General features: G+C 37.4%; 1 protein-coding gene across 1 annotated transcript in view; it reads left to right on the forward strand.

The window, feature by feature from the left end:
- The window catches only part of LOC124112132, a 58,937-nt gene that overhangs the window by 13,214 nt on the left and 18,972 nt on the right, over positions 1 to 26,751 (forward strand). The window contains exons 12-35 of the mRNA XM_048386178.1: positions 1,563 to 1,754; positions 4,180 to 4,371; positions 5,695 to 5,883; positions 9,010 to 9,201; positions 10,340 to 10,528; positions 11,482 to 11,667; positions 11,782 to 11,973; positions 12,775 to 12,963; positions 13,919 to 14,104; positions 14,219 to 14,410; positions 15,212 to 15,400; positions 16,358 to 16,543; positions 16,658 to 16,849; positions 17,651 to 17,839; positions 18,661 to 18,846; positions 18,962 to 19,153; positions 19,955 to 20,143; positions 21,103 to 21,288; positions 21,403 to 21,594; positions 22,388 to 22,576; positions 23,535 to 23,720; positions 23,835 to 24,026; positions 25,487 to 25,756; positions 25,997 to 26,182. Of these exons, the coding sequence (XP_048242135.1) occupies positions 1,563 to 1,754; positions 4,180 to 4,371; positions 5,695 to 5,883; positions 9,010 to 9,201; positions 10,340 to 10,528; positions 11,482 to 11,667; positions 11,782 to 11,973; positions 12,775 to 12,963; positions 13,919 to 14,104; positions 14,219 to 14,410; positions 15,212 to 15,400; positions 16,358 to 16,543; positions 16,658 to 16,849; positions 17,651 to 17,839; positions 18,661 to 18,846; positions 18,962 to 19,153; positions 19,955 to 20,143; positions 21,103 to 21,288; positions 21,403 to 21,594; positions 22,388 to 22,576; positions 23,535 to 23,720; positions 23,835 to 24,026; positions 25,487 to 25,756; positions 25,997 to 26,182 (4,623 nt within the window). The remainder of the gene's footprint in view (positions 1 to 1,562; positions 1,755 to 4,179; positions 4,372 to 5,694; positions 5,884 to 9,009; positions 9,202 to 10,339; positions 10,529 to 11,481; positions 11,668 to 11,781; positions 11,974 to 12,774; positions 12,964 to 13,918; positions 14,105 to 14,218; positions 14,411 to 15,211; positions 15,401 to 16,357; positions 16,544 to 16,657; positions 16,850 to 17,650; positions 17,840 to 18,660; positions 18,847 to 18,961; positions 19,154 to 19,954; positions 20,144 to 21,102; positions 21,289 to 21,402; positions 21,595 to 22,387; positions 22,577 to 23,534; positions 23,721 to 23,834; positions 24,027 to 25,486; positions 25,757 to 25,996; positions 26,183 to 26,751) is intronic.

A 26,751-nucleotide genomic window follows, 5' to 3' on the forward strand; every position in this document is an offset into this window, starting at 1 on the left:
TATATCTTGATATTGCAGAGTGCCATGTTAAACAAGAAATAAACGTGTCCATCACAAAACCCTAAGCCATCCGTTTAATTATTAATAGGAACTTTTACGAACCTAATACGTAAACATTTCTTTGTCATATTGTGTCAAAAATGTCATTAACATGTCTCACAAAAAAATTTGTTACACATGTTGAATACATTTTAAAATCTTATGAAATAATAATTGTGTATTGAGAAGATCGACAACCCTGCAGAGTCGGTTGGACTGAAAAGTGAAACAGAAGACTTTCTGTTTGCTGCTCAGGACCAGTCACTTCCCACTCAAAACCGTCAATGTGTGATTTTGCATCAAAATGTAAATGAGAAATGTAGATTATGCAATGAATGTAATGAGAATGTCCAACACATTGTCAGGGGATGTATCTTAAGTGACAAGATGAAGAGCTCGGTCCTTTTACTACTGTCTTCGTCATGCTTGTGGTTTTGACACCGAGGTCAATCTTGGTACGACCCAAAACATGTACAGTGCGATATGGAAAATGATAAATATATAATTCTTTTGAATAGGCCCGTATACAGCCTCAGACCTGTCCAGGCTGAGAAACCTGATCTTGTCCTTTTTGATAAATCCAAAGAAATCATTTATATTATTGAATTTTGTGTCCCTTTTCACTCTAATGTGATCGACAAGATTCAGGAAAAATACCTCATAATAACAATACAGTAGCTGCAATATCAAACAATTTGGACGACAGCGTGCGAGAAAATAGACCACATGCAGCACATACACAACTTAATTTAATCCGGATATTTTTACCATAATTCAATACTAAAATTGGTCGTAATAACAACCTTCTTACATTGATCACCTGCCTCGGTGGTTCAGTGGCAAAACAGTGTGTTACAATGCTAAACTTGATAAGTGAGGTTGCAGGTTCGATTCATGCCATAAAGTTACAGCTTCAGTTTGGATGAGATGTTCCATTCACTGACTCATGGGATTTTCATGTGTTCATAGTTTTTACTTTTAACCAGTCAAAACACGACATATGATTTGTAATTCAATCGTAAAACCCCAAGCAGGCCTTACAATTGAAATGTAAAACCTCTCAACAGTTCTCACTTGAAAGTGTGACCTTTCACAAGGCTACTGTGAGAAAAGGTGTTAATATAACTACAATACAATAGGCAAACGTTACTGTAGGTTTATAAAAGCAGTTTAATGTTTAAGGATACATGATAGTGTACCCGTGTCTTGACAGAAAACAGTATGCTTGTCTTGCAATTATTCCCCCAAAATGGTAGGATGATGATGATGTATTCTTCATTAGAAGGTACGGTAAGGTGTTTAGGTAAGGGAGATAAAGGTGTGATTCCTTTTTGCTAAATCATAGTCTCAGATTGTTCGCCATTTTTCAGCATTATCATGATGAAGTCTGGTTCGTACAATCGACTCTGCTTTCGAGAGATATTTCTTACGAATATATATATTTATTATTAAGGTTATTATTGTGATAATAAGAAAGATCGTAATGCGATTGAAATATTTAAAACATAAATTGATCATGACAGTCAATGGAGGATTCACCACCTGGACAAATTGGGCAGGTAGTGGGTGTAACCCAACCTGTGGATCAGGAGGAGTTCAAGTTGTCACCAGAAACAGAACTTGTACAAACCCGAGTCCAATGTTTGGAGGATCTGAGTGCGTTGGAGCTCCATTTCAGTCTATAATAAGAACTTGTGCAATTCCTGTCTGCCCAGGTAAGAACAACCTATTGTAGGGTGTTTTCCTTCTTTTCTACGGAATATTTTCAAATTTCGTTTTGTTTGGATAGCCTTGTTGCAAAAGCGTTCGCTCGTCTGAAGAATCGATTCCCCACATAGGTTGATAGTAAGAATAAAATTTACGGTGTTCCATCCTTGATATGACAAAGTATAGCTTAATGCTAAATAAAACCCTTAAGATGTTATCAACTGTAGCATAGGTTAAATCGAGTCTGTTTGAAAAACCGACAATTAAGATATGTCATCTAATTTCAAAAGAAATAATAAAAGACTTGTTACCATTTTGAGAATGTAACCCATGTTGTCATTGCTACTTTAATTGTTTAAGAATCTATACAAATGAAGAAAAGTATAAACATTTCTGTACATTGATAAGAAAACATACCATTTAATTGATAACAACTTTTTTATTTTTTGCATTTAGCGATCTTGAAATGTGGATTCTTATCCCTTTTTCAAGCTAGATCGAACAGTTATTTCTGTGCATTCATAGTACAATTCACTTACTTCACGTGCGCAATGATTATGTCGCATTGTCGAGTTCTACTTTTGAAAGTTTGTAAATGTCGTTCAAAACTACTTATTCACTCGTGTAGCTGTAACTCTGCTCCTTGCCCCAGTAAGTGTGTTAGTGTTTCCATACACATTTTCCAACTGCAGTTACCAAACTGACTACAATTGCTCAAGGGATATCTCCCTTTAACCAATTACTTCTACCTCTTAAGCAACGAAGCCCGCCTCTGTGGTCTTGTGGTAGAGTGTCCGCCCGGAGAGCGGACTATACCGGGTTTCGATCCCCGGCCGCGTCATACCTAAAAACGTAAAAAGATGGAACTTGTTGTTACCTGTCTGGCACTCGGCATTAAGGGGCTAAAACAAGGACTGGTCGGCTCAGAGTCAGTATACTGTAACCTTAGGTTCCGGGTACTTTACCCTTCTACCTATGGTCACTTGTCCTTATCAACTACTCCTTGGTTCTAGGGATGATGAAGCTCTCTCAAAATCACAAGTCAGATGGTTTGCTCCAGTCCTTTTTATTTATGATAGAATTAATCATAAATATGCACACATGGTCCTCAGATATGTTCTTGTTGTTGCCTGATATAAATACAACACATACCTAGATGATGCTTTGAAAGGCCTGATGGTTTTTCTGATGAACGTTTAACTCTATTTCATTTCTGACTCGGGATCCCAAAACCACAGTGAACCTTTCTGTTCAGCTGTATGCTCCCGACTCCCCGCACCACTCTCGGACAACTCCCAAAATACTATCGGTGATGATTTTAGCTCCTCCCACCAAAATCATATTTGACATCATGAAAAATGAGTCATAATGGTCATTCCTCTAATGAACCCCAATTTCCATTGTAATTAGTTTTACCATCAAATACTCTTCTCGACTGGAAGGCACCGAAAAGATACTTAATCATGTTATTTTGACATTCTAATCAAGCAGTAATACTCAGAAATATTTGATCACCACAAGACTAACAATTTTGTTCCATCCATTTATCTCCCGTCTGACATTTTTATTGCAAGACCAATTCTACTAATTCATTGTACTAATGAAAGGTAAACTCTATCACTTAAGAGAAGCAAAACCAATCATCACTCGCCCTAGGGGTAATGCCCTCACCCTGCACAATCACTTCTCTCATATGCGTCTATATTTTACCCAAAAGCTTAATTTTGTAAACTATATTTTAAGTAAATACCAAAACCCCTTTTTCTAAAATACCCTGGTTATAATACTGTGCCTGAGTGGGGAATTCATATTAAACTACGGCATGGTATCTCAGTGAACTAGCACCATAAATCGGCATCAGTCCGGACTAAAACACACACACACACACACGCGCGCGCGCGCACACACACACACACACACACACACACACACACACACACACACACACACACACACACACACACACACACACACACACACACACACACACACACACACGTGTGCATGCATGTCGCTGTATAAGTGCAATAAACGCTAAGCCCAATTTCACTTCACCTCACCTTCAGCAACGAATATATTTCATGAAACTGCCAAACATTCTAAAGGTAAACACAATGGCATACACAAAGCGTAATTCGTGGCTGTAGTGCTCTAAGACAGGTTCGGGTGAATTCATATGAACTCATTCATTTGAGTATGTTCTCCAGATTTAGAACATTTTTTCTGTTCTTGTAGACAATATATGTCGGAGCCATCAAGGAACGTATTTTGTCCTACCAGTATTTTGACAAGTCATCAACTGTTGACGTTGGAGTGTGACTCGTTGGTTTGGAAGCTACATTTGTCACATCCGTAACGATTGTTGGTTTTTATTGGAATATTAAGTGACATTATACATGGATGTGTATTGCTTTACTCGATTTATTGTTACAGTCAATGGAGGGTTTACCATCTGGACCAATTGGGCAGGTAGTGGGTGTAACCCAACCTGTGGACCAGGAGGAGTTCAACTTTTCACCAGAACCAGAACTTGCACAAACCCGAGACCAACGTCTGGAGGGTCTGACTGCGTTGGACCTCAATTTCAGTCTACAATAACGGCATGTGTTGTTCCAGCCTGCCCAGGTAAGTGGAATAAAATATTACTCACTCATCTAATCAGATTTCATGAACTGTAAAATACAAGAGATCAAATCACATGCCAATCATAATCGCGTAACGAAATCCATATTCGGTTCAAAAACAACATGGCGGCTGCAGTACAGATTCCAGTCGATTGCAAGATTTGCAGAGCATGTGTACCGCCCCCTTATCCGCGGACAGATGTTTTCCAAATTTTATCATGTTTTTAGTCAATGTGTTGAAGTGATTTGATGTACTCTGCGTGGCCAGGCCCGTTTTATAATTACTGCCACACAGATCTTGATGATCTATCAGATCATCTTAAGTGGGCGCCGCAGTTTTGTTTGACGCAAATGCAAGTGACATGAGAGGTGGAATCGTATTGGTCAATAGGAGGGACATAGAAAGAGCATAACTCGTAATCATCAATGGTGGCGCTACAATCGAGACACGAAATTCCAGACTAGTCGCAATGGTAACACATGCACACATGCATATCCAATTTTATATTCCATCAAGCTTGGTGAATCCAGCTCTGTTCAGCAAACCTTATGCAACCTTATGAAATTTGATAGTTGTTGGATAATAGGATTACAGATTAAATGAGTGAGTGAGTGAGTATGGTTTTACGCCGCTTTTAGCAATATTCCAGCAATATCACTGCGGGGGACACCAGAAATGGGCTTCACACATTGTACCCATGTCGGGAATCGAACCCGGGTCTTCGGCGTGACGAGCGAACGCTTTAACCACTAGGCTACCCGACCGCCCCACTTTTTAAATGAATCATTGCAATTGAAAAGGAGTCTAAACATGTCTATGCACAAATAAGAAAACATAATCTTTATGAGCTTATTATCATTGTAGTAGAACGCAAAGTATGTCACCCTTCTATGATAACCCACGTTTGAGTTCCAGGTTGGTAATGGTTCTCAGCAATCTTTCCTGGTCGTAAGGGTCAACGTAATGAAACGTGTGGTCAGACTCGATGACTTGGTAGCATGGCGTGTCAACAACCCCGACGGCCTGGACTGTTGCACACAATATCACTAACTGGAATGTCTGGTCTTGACACATTTATTTACAAGCCACTGCCGTATAGCGAGAATATATCAGATTACAGTGTGGTACAAGGAACAGAAACAAACCCATAGTTCGTCCGTTCTATTCAAGATATGATATTTTCTTGACCTTCTGTGTATATCAGCATTATTTCTCACTCTACGTTCTATTCCTAGTAAGTAATATATTTTTCACTTGATTGTTACACATGTTGATTAATGTGAATTTCTTCCGTGGTAACAATAATAATCTATTTTGTAACAGTTGATGGTAACGTGACGCAATGGACACAGTGGAATTACTCTTCCTGTTCAGCAACCTGCGGTCCAGGTCAGAGGAATGGGACAAGAAGCAGGACATGCACCAACCCAGCACCTGCATTTGGCGGGAGGAACTGTACTCAACCGCTGCTTTCTGAGGAAACTGTCAATTGTACTGACCGAAACTGTCCTGGTATGTATATTATGTTGTAACATATTGAGTATTACGTGTTGTTCGTGAATATAGGCTAGAAACCTACTTGGAATTAGTAAAAAAATAAATATTAGAAAATGGAAGTTCCACGTCACTGATATTAGCTTCCCTGATTCGGAGTGACATGATTTTTGTAGAAAGCGTCAGCTGCCCAAACTCAAACTGTCCTGGTATGTATGTATGTACTATGGTATAACATGCTAAGTATTACGAGTAGCTCTTGGATATACGTCACGAATATGGATAACATAAATTTGTAAAATATTATACGTTGGAAAATGAAACATCTATGGCACTGATATAAACAGACCCTTTTCTATGTGACGTGGGAAATCATCAATACAGCCCTCATTATCGTAAATGGAGCTATGTTATATATAGATATTGCTATTGACACAGCAATGCATACCCCAAAGACGCAAATGATCGTTGTGTTAACATTTGTTCACTTATGATCAATAGAGGCTTCATAGTCCTGTCTAAATAGACCAATCCAGCATGTGGAGTATGTATTTTGTCTTCGAAATATTTTAAAATCTCATTTTGGGAAAGAATGGGATCCAAGTGAAAAGAACGTTACGCCAACGACACATGTTCGATTCCTTACGTCTGTACATTTGAAGTTCATTAATGATGTGCCTACCTTGATAGACCTTTACATTGAAAACCAATTATGAATCAGAGATGCGACTTTTTCATCACTTTGTTTGTAGATATACGATGAAAACATTTCACATGCATTAGGGCACATCTATGTGGATATATAAATATTTTTACACAGTCCAAATGGACCTCTAAAAATATATTCCTGACACGCGTAGTGAACGCAACTCTGTACAAAACATTGCGTCACCAAAGATGACAGGGCTAACCGTGGCGGTTGGGGAAATAGCCACACATAGTTCGTTTCTTGCTGCCAGTTCAGTTTTATTTCTCTGAAAAACCACCAACAGTGGTACAAGAGTATATATATATATATATGCAGATCAAGATGGTAACAAGCCTAAAGTAAAACAAATAAAAAAATAAAAATTAAGCAATTAAAATAATAATAATAATGATAATAATAATAATAATAATAAAAAGAAATAAAATTACACACTTTAACGCAATAATGAGTTCAAAAGTACGATGAATCTGGACAGATGTTTCAAAGTGGATATACACGTTGGGGTATGAAAATGATACCAACAATTAAAGTGTGTGAACTAATTTCAAAAGAAACTATCAAAGATTTGCCTTTATGTTGCGAAGGGTACCCACATTAGCAAAGGTAATTTAATTGTGTAAGAATCACTGGAATTGAAAGAGAACCATTTCTGTTTAAATAATTGAATACACATGCGCACAATAATGAGAACTTGGGATAATGCAACAATAATGACAAAACTCCCGTGGGTATTCCTGGTTAGTATGGTCCCAAGCAACCTTTGCTGGTCATGAGATGACTTAATGAAGGAGGGGAGGGGGTCAGGTTATTCCGACGTTGGGGAATTGCACACAATATAAATGATTGGATTGTGATGCCCAGACTCGAATATTTACAAGCCGCTTCCATACATCTTGATATTGCAGTGTGCCATGTTAAACAAGAAATAAACGTGTCCATCACAAAACCCTAAGCCATCCGTTTAATTATTAATAGGAACTTTTACGAACCTAATACGTAAACATTTCTTTGTCATATTGTGTCAAAAATGTCATTAACATGTCTCACAAATGTTTATGTTACACATGTTGAATACATTTTAAAATCTTATGAAATAATAATTGTGTGTTGAGAAGATCGACAACCCTGCAGAGTCGGTTGGACTGAAAAGTGAAACAGATGACTTTCTGTTTGCTGCTCAGGACCAGTCACTTCCCACTCAAAACCGTCAATGAGTGATATTGCATCAAAATGTAAATAAGAAATGTAGATTATGCAATGAATGTAATGAGAATGTCCAACACATTGTCAGTGGATGTATCTTAAGGGACATGATGAAGAGCTCGATCCTTTTACTACAGTCTTCGTCATTCTTGTGGTTTTGACACCGAGGTCCATCTTGGTACGACCCAAAACATGTACAGTGCGATATGGAAAATGATAAATGTAAAATTCTTTGGAATAGGCCCGTATACAGCCTCAGACCTATCCAGGCTGAGGAACCTAAACTTGTCCTTTTTGATCAATCCAAAGAAATCATTTATATTATTGAATTTTGTGTCCCTTTTGACTCTAATGTGATCGACAAGATTCAGGAAAAATTCTTGATACCTCATAATAACAATACAGTAGCTGCAATATAAAACGATTTGGACGACAGCGTGCGAGAAAATAGACCACATGCAGCACATACAGAACTTAATTTAATCCTGATATTTTTACCATATTTCAATACTAAAATTGGTCGTAATAACAACATTCTTAGATTGATCACCTGCCTCGGTGGTTCAGTGGCAAAAGAGTGTGTTACAATGCTAAACTTGATAAGTGAGGTTGCAGGTTACAGCTTCAGTTTGGATGCGATGTTCCATTCACTGACTCATGTGATTTTCATGTGTTCATAGTTTTTACTTTTAACCAGTCAAAATACGACATATGATTTGTAATTCAATCGTAAAACCCCAAAGCAGGCCTAACAATTCAAATGTAAAACCTCTCAACAGTTCTCACTTGAAAGTGATACCTTTCACAAGGCTACCGTGAGAAAAGGTGTTACCTACAATACAATAGGCAAACGTTGCTGTAGGCTTATAAAAGCAGTTTAATGTGTTAAGGATACATGATAATGTACACGTGTCTTGACAGTAAACAGTATGCTTTTCTTGCAATTATTTCACCAAAATAGTAGGATGATGATGATGTATTCTTCATTAGAAGGTACGGTAAGGTGTTTAGGTAAGGTAGATAAAGGAGTGATTCCTGTTTGCTAAATCATAGTATCAGATTGTTCGCCATTTTTCAGCATTATCATGATGAAGTCTGGTTCGTACAATCGACTCTGCTTTCGGGAGAGGTTTCTTATGAATATATATATTTATCATTAAGGGTTATTATTGTGTTAATAATAAAGATCGTAATGCGATTGAAATATTAAAGACATAAATTGATCATGACAGTCAATGGAGGATTCACAACCTGGACAAATTGGGCAGGTAGTGGGTGTAACCCAACCTGTGGATCAGGAGGAGTTCAAGTTGTCACCAGAAACAGAACTTGTACAAACCCGAGTCCAATGTTTGGAGGATCTGAGTGCGTTGGAGCTCCATTTCAGTCTATAATAAGGACTTGTGCAATTCCTGTCTGCCCAGGTAAGAACAACCTATTGTAGGGTGTTTTCTTTCTTTTCTACGGAATATTTTCAAATTTTGTTGTGTTTGGATAGCCTTGTTGCAAAAGCGTTCGCTCGTCTGAAGAATCGATTCCCCACATAGGTTGATAGTAAGAATAAAATTTACGGTGTTCCATCCTTGATATGACAAAGTATAGCTTAATGCTAAATAAAACCCTTAAGATGTTATCAACTGTAGCATAGGTTAAATCGAGTTTGTTTGGAAAACCGACAATTAAGATATGTCATCTAATTTCAAAAGAAATAATAAAAGACTTGTTACCATTTTGAGAATGTAACCCATGTTGTCATTGGTACTTTAATTGTTTAAGAATCTATAGAAATGAAGAAAAGAATAAACATTTATGTACATTGATAGGAAAACATAACATTTCATTTATAACAACTTTTTGTTTTGTTTATTGCATTTAGCGATCTTGAGATGTGGATTCTTATCCCTGTATCTAGCTGGATCGAACAGTTATTTCTGTGCATGCATAGTATAATTCACTTACTTCACGTGCGCAATGATTATGTCGCATTGTCGAGTTCTACTTTTGAAAGTTTGTAAATGTCGTTCAAAACTATTTTTTCACTCATCTATTTGCAATACATGTGAAACTGTGCAGGACTTATTATCAGTGTGGAAGAACACAACTCATGTCACCATTTTATGATGGCACCCTTGGTGATTCCAGGTCAGTAATGGTCCTCAGCAACATTTGCTTGTCGCAAGAGGCAACTCAATGGAACGGGTGGTCAGACTCGATGACTTGGTTGCATGACGTGTCAACCACTCCGACGGCGTGGACCGTTGCACATAATATCACACTCTGGATTGTCTGGTCTAGACTTAACTATTTACCGGTCACTGCTATATTGCTGGAAAATATCAGATTGCAGTATTAAACAAGCATCAGACGTTTCCACCACCAACCCCAGGTTCATCCGTTCAATTCGAAATTGGATATTTTTCGGACTTACTGTAGATACCATCATTATTTCTCACGTCTTATTTTATATACTTAGTAAGTAACATATTTTTCAAAAGTTGTTAGACATGCTGATTAATTAAAAAAAAATTCATGTGGAAATATTAATATTCTCTTACATAACAGTTGATGGTAACGTGACGCAATGGACACAGTGGAATTACTCTCCCTGTTCAGCAACCTGCGGTCCAGGCGAAAGGAGTGGGACAAGAAGCAGGACTTGCACCAACCCAGCACCAGCATTTGGCGGAAGTGACTGTACTCAACCACTGTTTTCTGAGGAAACTGTCAATTGTACTGACCGAAACTGTTCCAGTATGTGTATTAAGTTATAACACATTGAGAAATCCATCAATTCTGCCCCTGATAAACACGGATAAAGCTGGTTTATGGATCTATATTAAAATACAGATATCTATATCGACATAGCAAACAGTATCCCGTGGTTGTCAGGTATCAGCTTCACAGACTGGTCAAAGCTGACTCATCACTTGGTGATTGAAAGGCTTGTTTGTAATTAAATTCCGTTAAATTTGCTCAAAGTAAAGTACTTAAGCAATTAAGAAACGTGAAGGCATCATGTATAAAGGAATAATATTAAGAATCAGGAAGATATGTAAACGGTCTTAACCATACGTTTCTTGGGACAGTTTTTGCAATTGGGTATGCAAATATTCATTTACAAACATTCTGAGGAGGATAACTTGTTCGTTCATGACTTTCCAAAGCACACGTGATCTAGCATAAGACCAGCAAGCGGAATAAAAAAAATAGAAAAACTTAATTTTACAAAATTAAGCATTCTTTTAGGATATAAAATGAAGTTCTAAACGTTATAATTGAAATAGTCAAGTTTGCTTTCAGAAATAGGCTTTGTACCATGAAAAACATGACAAAAGACTTACAGTATTAATAGGTTACTTTACTTAAATCAAGACTATCAGACAATTTATGTCCAATTGTTTACATCAATACAGACATAATCCTATCAGATATTTACTTAATTTTATCAAAGAGCTTAGATATGTAAGTATGGTTTTAAACCTGTAATTTGTTATTCACACAAAATTATAATTTTCCTGTGCGTTCATCCAAAACCCCGTGAGATGACGTTGATTTCGTCATTGATCCTTATAAAAAACGAAGGTACAAATGCACTTTACATGCAAAATAATGTATTTACACTATTTGTTAGTATTAATTTGCCAACTGCATGGAAGCCCATTTTCTGTGTGAGTATCATTATTGCTATTCCTTGTATTGTGAAGTTGATGGGGGCGTAACAGCGTGGACAGAGTGGTCGGGACCGTCGTGTAATTGTAGTGATGCATCTACGAGGACGCTCAACAGGTATAGGACTTGTACAAATCCTCCACCTCAATTCGGCGGTCAAATCTGCAGAGAAACTTTGATTGAAACAGTGACAAGAACCTGCGATGTCAGTAACTGCCCAGGTAAAGAAAAGCTCTTATTAGAGGTTAAGATTGTCCATACCACTTCGTCCAATGGGAAAAATCTGCACACTATTGTAGATAATATGGTATAACATGTTTTGTTTCTGTCCTCAGTTGATGGAGGCGTAAGTGAGTGGAGTGATTGGGTCGATGGGGAATGTTCACAGACGTGTGGAGCAACTGCTTTCAAACCTCGAACAAGAACAAGAACATGCACCAACCCGCCACCCAGCAATGGTGGACTCGAATGCCGAGTAACACTAACAGCAAGGACTAATGTTAGCTGTAACTCTGCTCCTTGCCCCAGTAAGTGTGTTAGTGTTTCCATACACACATTTTCCAACTGCATTTTACCCCATTGACCTCACGAATATTTGCTAATTCTTGAGACAGAGATCTGTACGTGTTCAACGTCTTGTTCTTTGTCCAAAGTTTATTGACCTTGACTGAATCACATTATGCTCGTGTAATTCAAACATCATTATGATCGTTTAGTATCATCTATCTTATAAACATCCTGTTATTTATCTCAAAGGGTTTGCGGACGCTATTAAAGGATAGCAAGTGGTTTCGATCTCGAAATAACGTCTTTGTTATCAGCATATTTCTGGTGACCCCAGTTCTATTGTGGCTGGAATATGGCTAAGAAAAGTGTAAAACTTCTCCGTCCTCCGTCACTAACTTACCCTAAAACTGAAGTAAATAATGCAGAAAACTGTTTATCATTGTAGTAGAATACAATTGATCATGCTGTCCATCTCATACTATGCCACTTCTTTTTCAATAACGTGCCATTGCAGTTGCGATTAAATTATTTATAAGTAATACTTCACTATAACTCTTTATCGGTCACTGTAATATTGCTGGAAAATATCAGATTGTAGTGTTAAACAAGAATCAGACGTTTCCACCATCAACCCTGAGTTCATTCATTTAATTCGAAATTGCATATTCTCCAGACTTACTGTAGATACCATCATTATTTATCATATTTTATTATATATTCTTAGTCAGTAACACATTTCTCACTAGATTAGTAGACATGTTGATTAATTTTACTTTTTTTATGTGGAAATAATACTAATATTATCTTATTACATGTAACAGTTGATGGTAATGTAACGCAATGGGCACAGTGGAATTACTCCCCCTGTTCAGCAACCTGCGGTCCAGGACAGAGGAGTGGGACAAGAAGCAGGACTTGCACCAACCCAACACCAGCATTTGGAGGAAGTGGCTGTACTCAACCGCTGGTTTCTGTGGAAATTGTCAATTGTACTGACCGAAACTGTCCCAGTATGTGTATTAAGTTATAACACATTGAGAAATCCATCAATTCTGTCCCTAATAACACGGATAAAGCTGGTTTATGGATCTATATTAAAATACAGATATCTATATCGACATAGCAAACAGTATCCCGTGGATGTAAGGTATCAGCTTCACAGACTGGTCAAAGCTGACTCATCACTTGATGATTGAAAGGCTTGTTTGTAATTAAATTCCGTTAAATTTGCTCAAAGTAAAGTACTTAAGCAATTACGAAACGTGAAGGCATCATGTATAAAGGAATAATATTAAGAATCAGGAAGAAATGTAAACGGTCTTAACCATACGTTTCTTGGGACAGTTTTTGCAATCGGATATGCAAATATTCTTTTACAAACATTTGGAGGGAAACTATAACTCGTTCGTTCATGACTTTCCAAAGCACACGTGATCTAGCATAAGACCAGCAAGCGGAATAAAAAAAATAGAAAAACTTAATTTTACAAAATTAAGCATTCTTTTAGGATATAAAATGAAGTTCTAAACGTTATAATTGAAATAGTCAAGTTTGCTTTCAGAAATAGGCTTTGTACCATGAAAAACATGACAAAAGACTTACAGTATTAATAGGTTACTTTACTTAAATCAAGACTATCAGACAATTTATGTCCAATTGTTTACATCAATACAGACATAATCCTATCAGATATTTACTTAATTTTATCAAAGAGCTTAGATATGTAAGTATGGTTTTAAACCTGTAATTTGTTATTCACACAAAATTATAATTTTCCTGTGCGTTCATCCAAAACCCCGTGAGATGACGTTGATTTCGTCATTGATCCTTATAAAAAACGAAGGTACAAATGCACTTTACATGCAAAATAATGTATTTACACTATTTGTTAGTATTAATTTGCCAACTGCATGGAAGCCCATTTTCTGTGTGAGTATCATTATTGCTATTCCTTGTATTGTGAAGTTGATGGGGGCGTAACAGCGTGGACAGAGTGGTCGGGACCGTCGTGTAATTGTAGTGATGCATCTACGAGGACGCTCAACAGGTATAGGACTTGTACAAATCCTCCACCTCAATTCGGCGGTCAAATCTGCAGAGAAACTTTGATTGAAACAGTGACAAGAACCTGCGTTGTCAGTAACTGCCCAGGTAAAGAAAAGCTCTTATCAGAGGTTAAGATTGTCCATACCACTTCGTCCAATGGGAAAAATCTGCACACTATTGTAGATAATATGGTATAACATGTTTTGTTTCTGTCCTCAGTTGATGGAGGCGTAAGTGAGTGGAGTGATTGGGTCGATGGGGAATGTTCACAGACGTGTGGAGTAACTGCTTTCAAACCTCGAACAAGAACAAGAACATGCACCAACCCGCCACCCAGCAATGGTGGACTCGACTGCCGAGTAACACTAACAGCAAGGACTAATGTTAGCTGTAACTCTGCTCCTTGCCCCAGTAAGTGTGTTAGTGTTTCCATACACACATTTTCCAACTGCATTTTACCCCATTGACCTCATGAATATTTGCTAATTCTTGAGACAGAGATCTGTACGTGTTCAACGTCTTGTTCTTTGTCCAAAGTTTATTGACCTTGACTGAATCACATTATGCTCGTGTAATTCAAACATCATTATGATCGTTTAGTATCATCTATCTTATAAACATCCTGTTATTTATCTCAAAGGGTTTGCGGACGCTATTAAAGGATAGCAAGTGGTTTCGATCTCGAAATAACGTCTTTGTTATCAGCATATTTCTGGTGACCCCAGTTCTATTGTGGCTGGAATATGGCTGAGAAAAGTGTAAAACTTCTCCGTCCTCCGTCACTAACTTACCCTAAAACTGAAGTAAATAATGCAGAAAACTGTTTATAATTGTAGTAGAATACAATTGATCATGCTGTCCATCTCATACTATGCCACTTCTTTTTCAATAACGTGCCATTGCAGTTGCGATTAAATTATTTATAAGTAATACTTCACTATAACTCTTTATCGGTCACTGCAATATTGCTGGAAAATATCAGATTGTAGTGTTAAACAAGAATCAGACGTTTCCACCATCAACCCTGAGTTCATTCATTTAATTCGAAATTGCATATTCTCCAGACTTACTGTAGATACCATCATTATTTATCATATTTTATTATATATTCTTAGTCAGTAACACATTTCTCACTAGATTAGTAGACATGTTGATTAATTTTACTTTTTTTATGTGGAAATAATAATAATATTATCTTATTACATGTAACAGTTGATGGTAATGTAACGCAATGGGCACAGTGGAATTACTCCCCCTGTTCAGCAACCTGCGGTCCAGGACAGAGGAGTGGGACAAGAAGCAGGACTTGCACCAACCCAACACCAGCATTTGGAGGAAGTGGCTGTACTCAACCGCTGGTTTCTGTGGAAACTGTCAATTGTACTGACCGAAACTGTCCCAGTATGTGTATTAAGTTATAACACATTGAGAATCCATCAATTCTGTCCCTAATAACACGGATAAAGCTGGTTTATGGATCTATATTAAAATACAGATATCTATATCGACATAGCAAACAGCATCCCGTGGATGTAAGGTATCAGCTTCACAGACTGGTCAAAGCTGACTCATCACTTGATGATTGAAAGGCTTGTTTGTAATTAAATTCCGTTAAATTTGCTCAAAGTAAAGTACTTAAGCAATTACGAAACGTGAAGGCATCATGTATAAAGGAATAATATTAAGAATCAGGAAGAAATGTAAACGGTCTTAACCATACGTTTCTTGGGACAGTTTTTGCAATCGGATATGCAAATATTCTTTTACAAACATTCTGAGGAGGGAAACTATAACTCGTTCGTTCATGACTTTCCAAAGCACACGTGATCTAGCATAAGACCAGCAAGCGGAATAAAAAAAATAGAAAAACTTAATTTTACAAAATTAAGCATTCTTTTAGGATATAAAATGAAGTTCTAAACGTTATAATTGAAATAGTCAAGTTTGCTTTCAGAAATAGGCTTTGTACCATGAAAAACATGACAAAAGACTTACAGTATTAATAGGTTACTTTACTTAAATCAAGACTATCAGACAATTTATGTCCAATTGTTTACATCAATACAGACATAATCCTATCAGATATTTACTTAATTTTATCAAAGAGCTTAGATATGTAAGTATGGTTTTAAACCTGTAATTTGTTATTCACACAAAATTATAATTTTCCTGTGCGTTCATCCAAAACCCCGTGAGATGACGTTGATTTCGTCATTGATCCTTATAAAAAACGAAGGTACAAATGCAGTTTACATGCAAAATAATGTATTTACACTATTTGTTAGTATTAATTTGCCAACTGCATGGAAGCCCATTTTCTGTGTGAGTATCATTATTGCTATTCCTTGTATTGTGAAGTTGATGGGGGCGTAACAGCGTGGACAGAGTGGTCGGGACCGTCGTGTAATTGTAGTGATGCATCTACGAGGACGCTCAACAGGTATAGGACTTGTACAAATCCTCCACCTCAATTCGGCGGTCAAATCTGCAGAGAAACTTTGATTGAAACAGTGACAAGAACCTGCGATGTCAGTAACTGCCCAGGTAAAGAAAAGCTCTTATCAGAGGTTAAGATTGTCCATACCACTTCGTCCAATGGGAAAAATCTGCACACTATTGTAGATAATATGGTATAACATGTTTTGTTTCTGTCCTCAGTTGATGGAGGCGTAAGTGAGTGGAGTGATTGGGTCGATGGGGAATGTTCACAGACGTGTGGAGTAACTGCTTTCAAACCTCGAACAAGAACAAGAACATGCACCAACCCGCCACCCAGCAATGGTGGACTCGACTGCCGAGTAACACTAACAGCAAGGACTAATGTTAGCTGTAACTCTGCTCCTTGCCCCAGTAAGTGTGTTAGTGTTTCCATACACACATTTTCCAACTGCATTTTACCCCATTGATCTCACGAATATTTGCTAATTCTTGAGACAGAGATCTGTACGTGTTCAACGTCTTGTTCTTTGTCCAAAGTTTATTGACCTTGACTGAATCACATTATGCTCGTGTAATTCAAACATCATTATGATCGTTTAGTATCATCTATCTTATAAACATCCTGTTATTTATCTCAAAGGGTTTGCGGACGCTATTAAAGGATAGCAAGTGGTTTCGATCTCGAAATAACGTCTTTGTTATCAGCATATTTCTGGTGACCCCAGTTCTATTGTGGCTGGAATATGGCTAAGAAAAGTGTAAAACTTCTCCGTCCTCCGTCACTAACTTACCCTAAAACTGAAGTAAATAATGCAGAAAACTGTTTATCATTGTAGTAGAATACAATTGATCATGCTGTCCATCTCATACTATGCCACTTCTTTTTCAATAACGTGCCATTGCAGTTGCGATTAAATTATTTATAAGTAATACTTCACTATAACTCTTTATCGGTCACTGCAATATTGCTGGAAAATATCAGATTGTAGTGTTAAACAAGAATCAGACGTTTCCACCATCAACCCTGAGTTCATTCATTTAATTCGAAATTGCATATTCTCCAGACTTACTGTAGATACCATCATTATTTATCATATTTTATTATATATTCTTAGTCACTAACACATTTCTAACTGGATTAGTAGACATGTTGATTAATTTTACTTTTTTTATGTGGAAATAATAATAATATTATCTTATTACATGTAACAGTTGATGGTAATGTAACGCAATGGGCACAGTGGAATTACTCCCCCTGTTCAGCAACCTGCGGTCCAGGACAGAGGAGTTGGACAAGAAGCAGGACTTGCACCAACCCAACACCAGCATTTGGAGGAAGTGGCTGTACTCAACCGCTGGTTTCTGTGGAAATTGTCAATTGTACTGACCGAAACTGTCCCAGTATGTGTATTAAGTTATAACACATTGAGAAATCCATCAATTCTGTCCCTAATAACACGGATAAAGCTGGTTTATGGATCTATATTATAGTAAAGTACTTAAGCAATTACGAAACGTGAAGGCATCATGTATAAAGGAATAATATTAAGAATCAGGAAGAAATGTAAACGGTCTTAACCATACGTTTCTTGGGACAGTTTTTGCAATCGGATATGCAAATATTCTTTTACAAACATTCTGAGGAGGGAAACTATAACTCGTTCGTTCATGACTTTCCAAAGCACACGTGATCTAGCATAAGACCAGCAAGCGGAATAAAAAAAATAGAAAAACTTAATTTTACAAAATTAAGCATTCTTTTAGGATATAAAATGAAGTTCTAAACGTTATAATTGAAATAGTCAAGTTTGCTTTCAGAAATAGGCTTTGTACCATGAAAAACATGACAAAAGACTTACAGTATTAATAGGTTACTTTACTTAAATCAAGACTATCAGACAATTTATGTCCAATTGTTTACATCAATACAGACATAATCCTATCAGATATTTACTTAATTTTATCAAAGAGCTTAGATATGTAAGTATGGTTTTAAACCTGTAATTTGTTATTCACACAAAATTATAATTTTCCTGTGCGTTCATCCAAAACCCCGTGAGATGACGTTGATTTCGTCATTGATCCTTATAAAAAACGAAGGTACAAATGCAGTTTACATGCAAAATAATGTATTTACACTATTTGTTAGTATTAATTTGCCAACTGCATGGAAGCCCATTTTCTGTGTGAGTATAATTATTGCTATTCCTTGTATTGTGAAGTTGATGGGGGCGTAACAGCGTGGACAGAGTGGTCGGGACCGTCGTGTAATTGTAGTGATGCATCTACGAGGACGCTCAACAGGTATAGGACTTGTACAAATCCTCCACCTCAATTCGGCGGTCAAATCTGCAGAGAAACTTTGATTGAAACAGTGACAAGAACCTGCGATGTCAGTAACTGCCCAGGTAAAGAAAAGCTCTTATCAGAGGTTAAGATTGTCCATACCACTTCGTCCAATGGGAAAAAATCTGCACACTATTGTAGATAATATGGTATAACATGTTTTGTTTCTGTCCTCAGTTGATGGAGGCGTAAGTGAGTGGAGTGATTGGGTCGATGGGGAATGTTCACAGACGTGTGGAGTAACTGCTTTCAAACCTCGAACAAGAACAAGAACATGCACCAACCCGCCACCCAGCAATGGTGGACTCGACTGCCAAGTAACACTAACAGCAAGGACTAATGTTAGCTGTAACTCTGCTCCTTGCCCCAGTAAGTGTGTTAGTGTTTCCATACACACATTTTCCAACTGCATTTTACCCCATTGACCTCATGAATATTTGCTAATTCTTGAGACAGAGATCTGTACGTGTTCAACGTCTTGTTCTTTGTCCAAAGTTTATTGACCTTGACTGAATCACATTATGCTCGTGTAATTCAAACATCATTATGATCGTTTAGTATCATCTATCTTATAAACATCCTGTTATTTATCTCAAAGGGTTTGCGGACGCTATTAAAGGATAGCAAGTGGTTTCGATCTCGAAATAACGTCTTTGTTATCAGCATATTTCTGGTGACCCCAGTTCTATTGTGGCTGGAATATGGCTAAGAAAAGTGTAAAACTTCTCCGTCCTCCGTCACTAACTTACCCTAAAACTGAAGTAAATAATGCAGAAAACTGTTTATCATTGTAGTAGAATACAATTGATCATGCTGTCCATCTCATACTATGCCACTTCTTTTTCAATAACGTGCCATTGCAGTTGCGATTAAATTATTTATAAGTAATACTTCACTATAACTCTTGATCGGTCACTGCAATATTGCTGGAAAATATCAGATTGTAGTGTTAAACAAGAATCAGACGTTTCCACCATCAACCCTGAGTTCATTCATTTAATTCGAAATTGCATATTCTCCAGACTTACTGTAGATACCATCATTATTTATCATATTTTATTATATATTCTTAGTCACTAACACATTTCTCACTAGATTAGTAGACATGTTGATTAATTTTACTTTTTTTATGTGGAAATAATAATAATATTATCTTATCACATGTAACAGTTGATGGTAATGTAACGCAATGGGCACAGTGGAATTACTCCCCCTGTTCAGCAACCTGCGGTCCAGGACAGAGGAGTGGGACAAGAAGCAGGACTTGCACCAACCCAACACCAGCATTTGGAGGAAGTGGCTGTACTCAGCCGCTGGTTTCTGTGGAAATTGTCAATTGTACTGACCGAAACTGTCCCAGTATGTGTATTAAGTTATAACACATTGAGAAATCCATCAATTATGTCCCTAATAACACGGATAAAGCTGGTTTATGGATCTATATTAAAATACAGATATCTATATCGACATAGCAAACAGTATCCCGTGGATGTAAGGTATCAGCTTCACAGACTGGTCAAAGCTGACTCATCACTTGATGATTGAAAGGCTTGTTTGTAATTAAATTCCGTTAAATTTGCTCAAAGTAAAGTACTTAAGCAATTACGAAACGTGAAGGCATCATGTATAAAGGAATAATATTAGGAATCAGGAAGAAATGTAAACGGTCTTAACCATACGTTTCTTGGGACAGTTTTTGCAATCGGATATGCAAATATTCTTTTACAAACATTCTGAGGAGGGAAACTATAACTCGTTCGTTCATGACTTTCCAAAGCACACGTGATCTAGCATAAGACCAGCAAGCGGAATAAAAAAAATAGAAAAACTTAATTTTACAAAATTAAGCATTCTTTTAGGATATAAAATGAAGTTCTAAACGTTATAATTGAAATAGTCAAGTTTGCTTTCAGAAATAGGCTTTGTACCATGAAAAACATGACAAAAGACTTACAGTATTAATAGGTTACTTTACTTAAATCAAGACTATCAGACAATTTATGTCCAATTGTTTACATCAATACAGACATAATCCTATCAAATATTTACTTAATTTTATCAAAGAGCTTAGATATGTAAGTATGGTTTTAAACCCTCTAATTTGTTATTCACACAAAATTATAATTTTCCTGTGCGTTCATCCAAAACCCCGTGAGATGACGTTGATTTCGTCATTGATCCTTATAAAAAACGAAGGTACAAATGCAGTTTACATGCAAAATAATGTATTTACACTATTTGTTAGTATTAATTTGCCAACTGCATGGAAGCCCATTTTCTGTGTGAGTATCATTATTGCTATTCCTTGTATTGTGAAGTTGATGGGGGCGTAACAGCGTGGACAGAGTGGTCGGGACCGTCGTGTAATTGTAGTGATGCATCTACGAGGACGCTCAACAGGTATAGGACTTGTACAAATCCTCCACCTCAATTCGGCGGTCAAATCTGCAGAGAAACTTTGATTGAAACAGTGACAAGAACCTGCGATGTCAGTAACTGCCCAGGTAAAGAAAAGCTCTTATTAGAGGTTAAGATTGTCCATACCACTTCGTCCAATGGGAAAAATCTGCACACTATTGTAGATAATATGGTATAACATGTTTTGTTTCTGTCCTCAGTTGATGGAGGCGTAAGTGAGTGGAGTGATTGGGTCGATGGGGAATGTTCACAGACGTGTGGAGTAACTGCTTTCAAACCTCGAACAAGAACAAGAACATGCACCAACCCGCCACCCAGCAATGGTGGACTCGACTGCCAAGTAACACTAACAGCAAGGACTAATGTTAGCTGTAACTCTGCTCCTTGCCCCAGTAAGTGTGTTAGTGTTTCCATACACACATTTTCCAACTGCATTTTACCCCATTGACCTCACGAATATTTGCTAATTCTTGAGACAGAGATCTGTACGTGTTCAACGTCTTGTTCTTTGTCCAAAGTTTATTGACCTTGACTGAATCACATTATGCTCGTGTAATTCAAACATCATTATGATCGTTTAGTATCATCTATCTTATAAACATCCTGTTATTTATCTCAAAGGGTTTGCGGACGCTATTAAAGGATAGCAAGTGGTTTCGATCTCGAAATAACGTCTTTGTTATCAGCATATTTCTGGTGACCCCAGTTCTATTGTGGCTGGAATATGGCTGAGAAAAGTGTAAAACTTCTCCGTCCTCCATCACTAACTTACCCTAAAACTGAAGTAAATAATGCAGAAAACTGTTTATCATTGTAGTAGAATACAATTGATCATGCTGTCCATCTCATACTATGCCACTTCTTTTTCAATAACGTGCCATTGCAGTTGCGATTAAATTATTTATAAGTAATACTTCACTATAACTCTTTACTGGTCACTGCAATATTGCTGGAAAATATCAGATTGTAGTGTTAAACAAGAATCAGACGTTTCCACCATCAACCCTGAGTTCATTCATTTAATTGCATCTTCTCCAGACTTACTGTAGATACCATCATTATTTATCATATTTTATTATATATTCATAGTCAGTACACATTTCTCACTAGATTAGTAGACATGTTGATTAATTTTACTTTTTTTATGTGGAAATAATAATAATATTATCTTATCACATGTAACAGTTGATGGTAATGTAACGCAATGGGCACAGTGGAATTACTCCCCCTGTTCAGCAACCTGCGGTCCAGGACAGAGGAGTGGGACAAGAAGCAGGACTTGCACCAACCCAACACCAGCATTTGGAGGAAGTGGCTGTACTCAACCGCTGGTTTCTGTGGAAACTGTCAATTGTACTGACCGAAACTGTCCCAGTATGTGTATTAAGTTGTAACACATTGAGAAATCCATCAATTATGTCCCTAATAACACGGATAAAGCTGGTTTATGGATCTATATTAAAATACAGATATCTATATCGACATAGCAAACAGTATCCCGTGGATGTAAGGTATCAGCTTCACAGACTGGTCAAAGCTGACTCATCACTTGATGATTGAAAGGCTTGTTTGTAATTAAATTCCGTTAAATTTGCTCAAAGTAAAGTACTTAAGCAATTACGAAACGTGAAGGCATCATGTATAAAGGAATAATATTAGGAATCAGGAAGATATGTAAACGGTCTTAACCATACGTTTCTTGGGACAGTTTTTGCAATCGGATATGCAAATATTCTTTTACAAACATTCTGAGGAGGGAAACTATAACTCGTTCGTTCATGACTTTCCAAAGCACACGTGATCTAGCATAAGACCAGCAAGCGGAATAAAAAAAATAGAAAAACTTAATTTTACAAAATTAAGCATTCTTTTAGGATATAAAATGAAGTTCTAAACGTTATAATTGAAATAGTCAAGTTTGCTTTCAGAAATAGGCTTTGTACCATGGAAGACATGACAAGAGACTTACAGTATTAATAGGTTACTTTACTTAAATCAAGACTATCAGACAATTTATGTCGAATTGTTTACATCAATACAGACATAATCCTATCAAATATTTACTTAATTTTATCAAAGAGCTTAGATATGTAAGTATGGTTTTAAACCTGTAATTTGTTATTCACACAAAATTATAATTTTCCTGTGCGTTCATCCAAAACCCCGTGAGATGACGTTGATTTCGTCATTGATCCTTATAAAAAACGAAGGTACAAATGCAGTTTACATGCAAAATAACGTATTTACACTATTTGTTAGTATTAATTTGCCAACTGCATGGAAGCCCATTTTCTGTGTGAGTATCATTAATGCTATTCTTTGTATTGCGCAGTTGATGGGGGCGTAACAGCGTGGACAGAGTGGTCGGGACCGTCGTGTAATTGTAGTGATGCATCTACGAGGACGCTCAACAGGTATAGGACTTGTACAAATCCTCCACCTCAATTCGGCGGTCAAAACTGCAGAGAAACTTTGATTGAAACAGTGACAAGAACCTGCGATGTCAGTAACTGCCCAGGTAAAGAAAAGCTCTTATCAGAGGTTAAGATTGTCCATACCACTTCGTCCAATGGGAAAGATCTGCAAACTATTGTAGATAATATGGTATAACATGTTTTGTTTCTGTCCTCAGTTGATGGAGGCGTAAGTGAGTGGAGTGATTGGGTCGATGGGGAATGTTCACAGACGTGTGGAGTAACTGCTTTCAAACCTCGAACAAGAACAAGAACATGCACCAACCCGCCACCCAGCAATGGTGGACTCGACTGCCGAGTAACACTAACAGCAAGGACTAATGTTAGCTGTAACTCTGCTCCTTGCCCCAGTAAGTGTGTTAGTGTTTCCATACACATTTTCCAACTGCATTTTACCCAGTTGACCTTACGGATATTTGCTAATTCTTGAGACAGAGATCTGTACGTGTTCAACGTCTTGTTCTTTGTCCAAAGTTTATTGACCTTGACTGAATCACATTATGCTCGTGTAATTTAAACATCATTATGATCGTTTAGTATCATCTATCTTATAAACATCCTGTTATTTATCTCAAAGGGTTTGCGGACGCTATAAAGAATAGCAAGTGGTTTCGATCTCGAAATAACGTCTTTGTTATCAGCATATTTCTGGTGACCCCAGTTCTATTGTGGCTGGAATATGGCTAAGAAATGTGTAAAACTTCTCCGTCCTCCGTCACTAACTTACCCTAAAACTGAAGTAAATAATGCAGAAAACTGTTTATCATTGTAGTAGAATACAATTGATCATGCTGTCCATCTCATACTATGCCACTTCTTTTTCAATAACGTGCCATTGCAGTTGCGATTAAATTATTTATAAGTAATACTTCACTATAACTCTTTATATTGATGGAGGTGTAAGTGAATGGAGTGACTGGGTCGATGGGAAATGTTCACAGACGTGTGTACTAACTGCTTTCAAACCGCGAACAAGATTGTTGGCTCTAATCCCAGATACTCCACATAGATTCCCTTGATTTCCTTGAACCACTGCACTCTCAACAGATGTTGTGAAGCATGAAATACTTGTGTCGAATTTACGAGTACTGTAAACACAACATGAGAAAAGCCAACATACCCAGTAAAATTCCCTCTCCCATGGATTAGTTTTGGCATATCGTTCGTGTTATAGCGAGAAAATAGAACCAGTCGTAGACATTTATGGAATGCGCCACTCGATATGAACATCCATTCAGTAAGAATGCAGTAGCCCAATACAACACATTAACGTTCTGCATTAGATACATACAAGTGAGCATTACAGTGAGGTGATATACTTTTGAACAATTACCACTTTTCATAAACTGTATTTGTCAAATATACTGCCACAGTTGTGCCATCTGTGAAAGTCATGTACACTGGTGTATAGCAAGGATGAAATATCGTTCTCAATTCCAGAAGACGTTAACAATTTCCCAATTGTTATATTACATATGTCAAAGAAGAATGAAGTTATTGTAATATGCTTGGATATTAATGTGCGATGGGAGGCAAAAATCGCATAAGTGCACACTTTGAATACTGCGTTAAATATATACCAGAAGAAATGAATGGTATACAAGGATGGGGAGAGGAGAAGAGGTTCTAATACCTAGTGTGTACCATATTGATACATTATGTCTAAATATAACGATATGTATTAACATGTACCAGTTGTTCATGCCTCTATCAATAACACTTGCTTTGCTTTAATGACCTATGTGGGATAATGGACTTTCATATGCTCATGCAAGAGGGGTTTGTCGTTTTCTTTCCCATATATTTTCAGTTGGTACATATATTCTGTTGCTGACCAATGATTCGTCAACCTACGTTGCCGCCAACATAACTTTGAGAGTTATTTTGTCTGCGAATGCATCGCAAGGCTTCTGGTTCAAGGACAACATCCCTGTAGTTAACAATGACCGAACTAGGTACTCTGTGTCTGGGCTAAACCACGAACTGACAATCACTAATGTCACAGAATCGGATGCAGGGTCTTATGGTTACTTCATCAATGGGAACTTCATACAAGGCAATCTGACAGTGGATAGTCAAGGTAGCTATCCCTGTATCACCGTATTTTGTACACGTGAGTAAATGATTAAAGGTAATGCACTGTAAGTGTCAATATTGCAGCTGTTTATGATCACAAATGCAGACTTCATTCAGTGGAATCTGATACATCAGCGACCGGTTAACTCGTGTGCTCCCACTCGAGATTTATACATAAAGCATACCTTAGGAATAGGTATCATGTTGTTACACACGGTTACACATTCTCATCATTGCCTTACAGTTGATGGCAACTTCACCGAGTGGGGTGAATGGAGTAACACACCATGTGGTGTGACATGTGGACAGACAGCTACGAAGGCAGTAGCTAGAAATAGGACCTGTATCAACCCAGAGTCCGGCGGGGCCAACTGTGTTGGACCTACCATCCAGACTAAATCCGTTAGCTGCGGCCTAGATCCATGTCCTAGTGAGTATAATTCCATGAAAAAATATTTGAGTGTATGTTGCTTGATTTTGTATGTGTTGGCAGGTTCTCGCTCATGGTTGGGATAGAGCCGAGTAAATATAAAACTCAACAAGCAGAAGCAATCACGACCATCCACCGAAACAGATTGCATTGTGCGTGAAAGCCAATTTATGTGTAAAATAACAGAAATGACACCTGGTGTTCGCGAAGATGCTACTTGTATCTTTATGTGTCTCTGGTGCTGACATTGTGTAGTTATCCATAGTCAATCGGAGAACGGTTTACTTATTATGACGTTGTGTCTGCACAGCTAGGCTTTTTTCTGATAGACTGTCAGTGAGATTGCCTGAGTTGACATGCATGGGTATCGACTGTGTGCCGCCTGATATCTGTACAATGGTACATGATATATGTCAATCGATTAATGTTGATACGATAGCACAAGGTCATATGCCGTACATTAAGTCATAGGAAATAAGAAATACACACTTGCAAATAATCTAATGATAATCTTAGGATCACTTCACATGCGTATGCAAGTAAATCCCAACTTCCATAAGACTTACTTA

Source organism: Haliotis rufescens, unplaced genomic scaffold (assembly GCF_023055435.1).
Source record: "Haliotis rufescens isolate VD_foot unplaced genomic scaffold, xgHalRufe1.0.p SCAF_6, whole genome shotgun sequence".
Classification (NCBI taxonomy): domain Eukaryota; kingdom Metazoa; phylum Mollusca; class Gastropoda; order Lepetellida; family Haliotidae; genus Haliotis; species Haliotis rufescens.